Source organism: Pelobates fuscus, chromosome 5 (assembly GCF_036172605.1).
Source record: "Pelobates fuscus isolate aPelFus1 chromosome 5, aPelFus1.pri, whole genome shotgun sequence".
Taxonomy (NCBI): domain Eukaryota; kingdom Metazoa; phylum Chordata; class Amphibia; order Anura; family Pelobatidae; genus Pelobates; species Pelobates fuscus.
The window spans coordinates 364,039,740-364,048,434 of NC_086321.1; the positions used below are offsets into that span (position 1 = coordinate 364,039,740).

Here is an 8,695-nt window from a genome sequence, read left to right on the forward strand (position 1 = left end):
TTACAGAAAGTGTTTAGGAAGGTTGTGTACATTACATGAAGGGAGGTGTAACTAAAGCAGTGTAAACAAAGTGATTTAGCCCCTTAAGGACAGATGACGGATATATTCCGTCATGATTCCCTTTTATTCCAGAAGTTGTGTCCTTAAGGGGTTAACTAGACTTGAGCAGTTAGACAGCAGGGGCATGATCTACACACCAAAACCGCTTTATTCAACTAAGGTTGTTTTGGTGCCTATAGTGTCCCCTTTAAGATCTATGGTCTAGGCAAGACCAAAACTCACAAAAGCCTTGTGTTCTAATGTTTTCAAACAAAATATTAGCAAACCTAGTAAAACGTGCACAGTGTATGGCTGCTCAATTTAGGATATAAAAATCGTTAAATAGAACTATCTAAGGCTCTGCAGACATCTTGCTAAATAAACCACAGAAAGTAAAACTTTAATGAGCAATTTGTGTAATGAGTCATGTTTAACGTTAAACTGAAAGGTGAAGCTTTAGGCTGCCAGTATTGCACACACTCCCAAGCTCTTTAGGATGCAGGTGGAAGGCCACAACTGCATTAAGGTGAGTGGGGGCAGTCGGAAATCATAGCCAAACCGGCATAATCAACCAGAGGAAAAATTATTGTTGGGAATGGGAGGGACAAACAGGAGATACTGCGGTCAGAATCAAAGGTCGACACTCAAACATGCTTGAATCACGTGTTCTAAAAAGGTACGGGCAGTTAAACGTATTTGTTTTACAAAAGGAAAAGGACAGATTGCAAACTAACCAAGACTGCAGCTCAAACATCTTCATAAAAAATGCACAGGCAACCAATCATTCTTGTGCGCTGTACAAAATATGTGATGAAAAAGAGAGAATGTATTACATAGAAGTATGTAAGTAGAATCCTGTTAATGAACAGATTACAGGGGGAGAGGGGGAGGAACAGAGGCCCAGTATATATTTGTATAGCGCAGTCTTATCCACTCATATGTCTTTCTAAAGTAAAAAAATATATAAATTTTTTTTTTTTTTTAGCCTTCCATTCTTCTAACTTTGTACCAACTTTTAAGAGTTCTGCTATAGCTTTCTATAAACAATGCGCAAGATGCAAAGCATAGAATAAAAGGAACACTCCAACCCGCTGCAGTGGTTATGGTGCCCATAGTGTCCTATAAAATGTTAAACCGTTTTAGCATGGTCTGACAACTTACCGGCGTGTCCTGCTAGAGAAGAACGGATGTAGCATAGGCACTTCATGAAAGCAAAGTATGTTGTCAAACCACACTAAGCCAATTTGACAACCTACCAAGGGATGGTGCCAGAGCACACCTGGCATTATAAGAAGCTGAAGTGGTTATGGTGTTTGAATTTTTTTATACCCATTTCTATACATGACTGTACCTTACTGACATTAACCAGTGTTTTGCTTAGTGTGTCATCTATAATAGTTTGCAAGTCCTTCTCACTTACAATCTAGGGCTTTTAAAGCCCCCCTTAAGTAGCATGTAATGAGCTATGCAGAGTTTAATCCATCAGGCATATCTATAAGAAGTATACAGTCTCTTTCACATGCAACAGGCAATGATATAAAATACCTTGTTTCAGTGAATACTATAAAATGAAAAACAAGGTTTTAATCAGAAGAAAATGACAAACAAGGTAATGCCAATCAACGAATATGTAAATAAAAGCAACATTTGTTCATTCAAGGACATTAAGTATGCAAAACACTCACTGTGATTATGTGTATAAAACCAGATTGCTCCAGTTAATATAACCAAGCGAAGCACAAGGGAGATATAACAATGCATTTGGATGTTACAATAACAATGGGTTTAGTTAAAGAAAAAAAAAAAAATAAGGTTGCAATTAGTTAATGCTCTAAACGTGGAGCAATCACATTGGAATCCAAAAGGGGTCAACGGGAACATTCCACTAGTTTCCACGGAGACTGCTCCACTTTTAGAACCTTGCCCCACTTTTCTATTACTTTCAACAAAGTCTACTCTTTCCATGTGCTCAGACTGCAAGCCATAACAGGTAAAAATGTATGAACTGTGGTTTACATAACGCAAGCATGCAATAGCAACAGAGTATCATGTTTACTTTGCTGTACAATCTTTAGATTTGGCAATATATAATATACAGTTATTCTCTGCCAAGACAATTTAGGAGTATCACAAGGGTAAGAAACACATTTGTAGCATTCTAAAAGTTAAACAGTCAAATAGGTTAATTTAACACGGCCTTGTACAAACTGAAAAGTTGGATAATATTTGCTGGTCACCTATTTTTGACAAAATTTGCGAATAAACCCCAAAGAGTTAACAAATACGTAATTCGGGCAACAGATTTTCAGCTTCATTCACAACCAGAAATAAATGAGGACATGACTATCAAGCAAGGGCTATGTTTGCAACCACTCCGCAGGCGAGCAAAATATCCCCACAATATGTACTCAGAGAGAGCAAACTACAAGTACTCAAGATTTAACAGGTTTCCTAAGTAAAAAGGCATTTGTAAAATCATGTACAATAATGCTAATGGCAGCAGGAATACTATATTGCAGCAAGTGAGAGCCAATAGATGTGTACGTAAGATAAGCAACACAAGTACACACTATGAGTGACTACACAATGACAAGGCAGTATCAATTGCAACCTTCCTAAAGGAGCCAGCATTTCATTATTAAGCAGCTAATCTAAATTTCAAACACATGGGCGAAGAACCAAACACAAAAAGGAAGTTTGATTAAACAGGAAACACAATGTAATGGATAAGCACATGAACATAGCTATCACACAAGTCAGAAGCCAAGTGCATCTTGGGAGTTCAAACTGTAAACATTGCACTGCCTATTATCCTACTATCTCAACCATGTGATGCAGTTAGTGAATGAATGAAAGCATGCCAGGATTTGATCCAAGCCAAAAAAAATAAATTGTTTTGGTGGCTTGTGACATCTCGCTGGCATTTTGGCCTCAGTACTGTTGCTGGGCTTGCACATACCTGAAAAATAATTCCTATAAAAAGGTACACAGAAACCAATGTAAACCCAAACATTTTCATCACCAACTCTGAGAAAAGGAGCCAAAACATAATGTGGGCATGAAAAAACAAACAGATAACTAACTTCCTTCAGTGTTCAAAGCCTCAAGGACTTTGAATTTGGCAGAAAGACTGATAACATAAATGGCACTCCTCTCCCATTACTCCAATCAGCAAGTCCTTTTACCCTCCAATACTAATAACTATCAGTTCCAACACACTTGACCCGTTGCAGACACAGCCCTGTTCAATGGAACCCTGCATTACTTTGCCTATGATCAGGCCCCATTCAGCGCCCCCTTTGGTGCATCTGACATATACTGGAGTCCCATCTTTCCCCCCACTCCGGGTAACTGTACATTACCACAATTCTACCTCTGGAGGGGTACACTTCCCCTCAGGTAATTTCCACCACTGACTCGGGACTGGTCTTGTAAACGCTCACCCTCTGCATAAGGCCATAAGGGAGGGCACTTCTAATGTCCCTTTACAAAGATGATGGATAGATGATAAGATACTCTTGTATCCTGTCATCTATGCGCATGAATGCGCCCTCTCTTATTACCACTGCACTAATGTTTCTACCAATACTTCCCCTATAAGCAATACCATCCCTCTGCATGAGGGCCCCTTTCTCTTATTATGCCACCTCCCTTCTGCATGAAGGCCCCCTTCTCATATTATGCCACCTCCCCTCTGCATGAGAGCCTCCCTTCTCTTATTATGCCACCTCCCCTCTGCATGATAGCCCCCCTTCTCTTATTATGCCACCTCCCCTCTGCATGAGAGCCCCCCTTCTCTTATTATGCCACCTCCCCTCTGCATGATAGCCCCCCTTCTCTTATTATGCCACCTCCCCTCTACATGAGAGCCCCCCTTCTCTTATTATGCCACCTCCCCTCTGCATGAGAGCCCCCTTCTTTTATTATGCCACGTCCCCTCTGCATGAGAGCCCCCCTTCTCTTATTATGCCACCTCCCCTCTGCATGAGGGCCCCCCTTCTCTTGTGCCACCACCCCTCTGTACAAAGGTCCCCCCTTCTCTTATTATGCCACCTCCCTCCTGCATGAGGGCCCCCCCTTCTTTTATGCCACCTCCCCTCTGCATGAGGGCCCCCCTTCTCTTATTTTGCCACCTCCCCTCTGCATGAGGGCCCCCCTTCTCTTATTTTACCACCTCCCCTCTGCATGAGAGGACCTCATCTCTTATTATACCACCTCCCCTCTGCATGAGAGCCCCCATCTCTTATTATACCACCTCCCCTCTGCATGAGAGCCCCCATCTCTTATTATACCACCTCCCCTCTGCATGAGAGCCCCCATCTCTTATTATACCACCTCCCCTCTGCATGAGAGACCCCATCTCTTATTATACCACCTCCCCTCTGCATGAGAGACCCCCATCTCTTATTATACCACCTCCCCTCTGCATGAGAGCCCCCCATCTCTTATTATACCACCTCCCCTCTGCATGAGAGCCCCCCATCTCTTATTATACCACCTCCCCTCTGCATGAGAGCCCCCCATCTCTTATTATACCACCTCCCCTCTGCATGAGAGCCCCCCATCTCTTATTATACCACCTCCCCTCTGCATGAGAGCCCCCCATCTCTTATTATACCACCTCCCCTCTGCATGAGAGCCCCCCATCTCTTATTATACCACCTCCCCTCTGCATGAGAGCCCCCCATCTCTTATTATACCACCTCCCCTCTGCATGAGAGCCCCCCATCTCTTTTTATACCACCTCCCCTCTGCATGAGTGCCCCCCATCTCTTTTTATACCACTTCCCCTCTGCATGAGTGCCCCCCTTATCTTATTATGCCCCTCTTCCACTCAGCGTGGGGGTGCCCCCTCTCTTGCAATCCCACCCCCCTCTGTGTAGTGGGGGCCCCCCCACTCTTGCAATCCCTGCCCCCTCCCCCCCGGGTGTAGTGGTGGTCTCCCCCCCCTTTGCATTCCCTCCCTCCTGTGTGAGGACCCCTCATTGTACGCCCCCTCCTCCTCCCCCTGCAATCCGGCCCGGTCCATACACGGCCCGTTGTGGGTGGTTTCTGCCAGCCCGTGGCCCCTGACTCACACTCGGGGGAGCTGCAGCGGCGGGGCCCCTCTCCTCTGGAACACGCCGTCCACGAACACCCCGTTCTTGCCCAGGCAGCGCAGGTAGAACTCGCCGCCGCCCTCCTCGGCCGTGAAGATCTCCAGGTGGCGGCGGGAGATGAAGCTGGAGTGGCCCATGCTCACGTCCACCGAGCCCTGGGACGAGTTCCGGCCTACCGTCACCGAGCGCTTCTTCATCAGGTACTCAAACTCGCGGCCCTCCAGCCGGGCCACGACCGACACCCCGCTCACCGCCGCCATCTTGCCGTGGCTCGCCCGGGCGGGTGACGGGGGGGGGGACCGGCGGCGGCTCCGACCCCTCAGCCAAGCAAGAGAAAAGGAAAGGGGGAGGCGCAGCCTAACGTGAAGCGCACGCAGCCAGCGGGCGGCAGCCAATAGGAGGAGCCGGTTGAGGCGCTGACAAGCTGTCTGTCATTCGACGTGGGTGGGGCTTAGGGTTCGGTTGAGCCGCACTGGCTTGGCTTGGCTTGAGATGGGGGGCGGGGCTTAGCGAACGTGACAGCCAGGGTTAGGTTGCGAGCATTAGTTCTGAGAAACACAGCGGCTACAATGGGAAAGGCATTGTGGGCGGGGCTTAATATGTGGCGGTGAGGAGGTTATGACTGTGAAAAAAAAAAATATGGGGGCGTGGTCAGGCAGGCTTTATGCAACGAGAGGCTGCAAAGGGAAAGGTATGGTGGGCGGTTACACAGCCAGGAGGGGCGTGGTCGAGGTTAGGTTGTCACTAGCAGCAGGGTTGCTTGCAGTGCAGTTAGAGGCCTATGGCTGCAATGTGGAAGGGAGGGGTCAGATGAAGCATGGAGGCTGCAGGATAAACATGTAGAGAGGCAGCCTGGGTGCAGCTAGTCTGTCAGGGAATAGTAACCGGATTTAATGGGGCCGGGCAGGGATGACGTATAAAATAAATAAATTCAGAATAAATACCTAGGCGTCCAAATCCCGAATAAACTGACCCGTCTATATGAACAGAACTTCCCCCCACTCCTAAACAAAATAATCAAAGATCTTCAATCTTGGCATAAACCATGCTTCGGGTGGCTATGCAGATCCAACATTGTCAAGATGAACATCCTCCCAAGGCTACTATACCTCCTACAAACGCTCCCGATAATGGTCACCACCAAATTCTTCAATGCCGTCAAATCCACTATCACAAAATTCGTATGGTCTTCCAAACAACCCAGAATGGCCTATAAGACACTAATAAAAACCAGAGAAAATGGTGGAATAAACCTACCGGACATCGTCACCTACTACCAAGCAGTCCACCTTACCAGAATACATGACTGGTCCCACTCAACAAAAAGTCCCCGTCGGGCGAAAATGGAAAACGCATGACAACGGCCGACACCCACAGCTCCACGACAATCATCCTACAATGAATGCCACCTTGAAGGTCTGGTATAAACTTCTAAGAACGACAGACATATCCCCTCAGCCTTCCCCACTGTATCCGATCACCCACAAGCCTAGCTTTCAAGGAGGCAAATCCGGGAACACATATAAAGCCTACCACAAAGGCAACACGCTACAACTGAAAGACTTAATCGACACTACTGAACTCAAAACCCTAGCCCAAATATTTCCCCACACCCACATAACCGGAAACCAAAGACTGCAATACAACCAACTAACACAATTTGTTTGAAGTCGGGGTCTCATCCCAAGAGGAAATAGGACACTAACTACCTTTGAACATCTATGTGATACTCAATCACTCAAGAAAAAGACCCTATCCGCTATGTACAGCCTGATCAGGGACTTACAAGATCCACACCCACCAAAATTTACCACACAGTGGGAGGAAGAACTGAACATGAACCTCTCGACACAGGAATGGAAATCCATACTCAAGCTCACTCATAAGTCCTCTTCATCCATTCTAGCCCAAGAAAGTAATTATAAACGAATTACCAGATGGCACTACACACCGACGACAATCCAAAAACTATACAATTTGCCTTCAGATACATGCTGGCGATGCCAGGAGCTTAAAGCTCACCACTCACACATTTCGTGGCAGTGTCTATTAATATCGAGGTTTTGGACTAGGATACATAAACTCATTCAACTAGTCACTAAGAGTAGTTTCGTCATGGACCCTAAACAATACATCTTCCTTCTTCCTTTAAAACATCATCAAAAATATCAATCCACCCTCCTCAACTTCCTCATTATGGCTGCTGCACAACTTATCCCCAAATACTGGAAACAAACCCGCATCCCGACTATCAGAGAATGGTACGTGAGAGTCGAAGAAATCAAACACATAGAGGAACTGACCTATGCTAAAACCAACAACTACAACTACTCATTGATATTAATGAGTTTTTTGGGTTCATTGAGAACATGTTTGTTGTTCAATAATAAAATTAATCCTCAAAAATACAACTTGCCTAATAATTCTGCACTCCCTGTACTGAAGTAATCTCTTGTGCCAAAAATATACCTCAAGGCACATAAGTGCCTAAACACTCAATATCCCAGTACTAATACCTAACCGTTTCTAGGTTCAATATTGTTATGGAAAAAATGTATTTTATCTATAAGTAACATTACCTTGCCTATAAGCCTGTCACTGTTGCCAACAAATGTAACAACTGTATATTGTAGTTTTATGTAACAAAAATAAAAACGTTGAAATTAAAAAAAAATTACGTCGGATATCGTTATAAAATTTATTTTTAATTAGTTTGTTTTTATTATTATTTTTTTAAAATAAAATATTATTTAATTAATATGTATTTCCCGCAGGCGAAAATGGGCGTATTGGGTCATGCGTATTCAAACGTCGAATCTTCTAACATTGTGAAGTACGAACTTGGAGTGAGGGGCGTTGGGTGACGGGTTCAGTCACTGGCGAAATGCGGTGGGTAAACTTACCCATAGGATTAGCCTGGCACACGTAGCTGCAAGGTCCGTCAACGGCCTTGTGTGCCATGGCGCTAGGGATTCCCATGGAGCAGAGCGTAGGAGGCATTGTTGCTAAGGCAGGATAGCACGTACATAGTCAAATAGTCAGTGCTCAAAGTGTCCATTTAACATTAGCTGCCGGCGATTGAAAATTTAGGGGAATTTAAGTAGAAATTTACTCCTGGTGGGTAATTGTATGGCTTGCAGTGCCGTGTAACATTTAAAGCCAATTCGTGAGCTTGGAGGAAAGACGAGACAGGGAGAATATGATAGAAACATTTAGATACATAAAGGGAATCAACAAAGTAAAGGAGGAGACTATATTTAAAAGAAGAAAAACAACTACAACAAGAGGACATAGTCTTAAATTAGAGGGGCAAAAGTTTAAAAATAATATCAGGAATTATTACTTTACTGAGAGGGTAGTGGATGCATGGAATAGCCTTCCAGCTGAAGTGTTAGAGGTTAACACAGTGAGGGAGTTTAAGCATGCGTGGGATAAGCATAAGGCTATCCTAGAGTAAAAACAAGGCCAGGGACTAATTAAAAGTATTTAGAAATATTGGGCAGACTACATGGCCGAATGGTTCTTATCTGCCATCACATTCTATGTTTCTATGGTAT

General features: G+C 44.6%; 1 protein-coding gene across 2 annotated transcripts in view; it reads right to left on the reverse strand.

The window, feature by feature from the left end:
- FOXK2 (forkhead box K2) overlaps positions 1-5,490 on the reverse strand; it is a 53,869-nt gene extending 48,379 nt beyond the window's left edge. Inside the window, exon 1 of one of the 2 annotated variants that reach the window (XM_063456056.1) lies at positions 5,118-5,490. In XM_063456056.1, coding sequence (XP_063312126.1) covers positions 5,118-5,398 — 281 coding nt within the window. In that variant the 5' untranslated portion in view covers positions 5,399-5,490. The remainder of the gene's footprint in view (positions 1-5,117) is intronic. The other variant, XM_063456055.1, reaches the window with a different exon arrangement.
- Between the last annotated feature and the right edge of the window lie 3,205 nt (positions 5,491-8,695).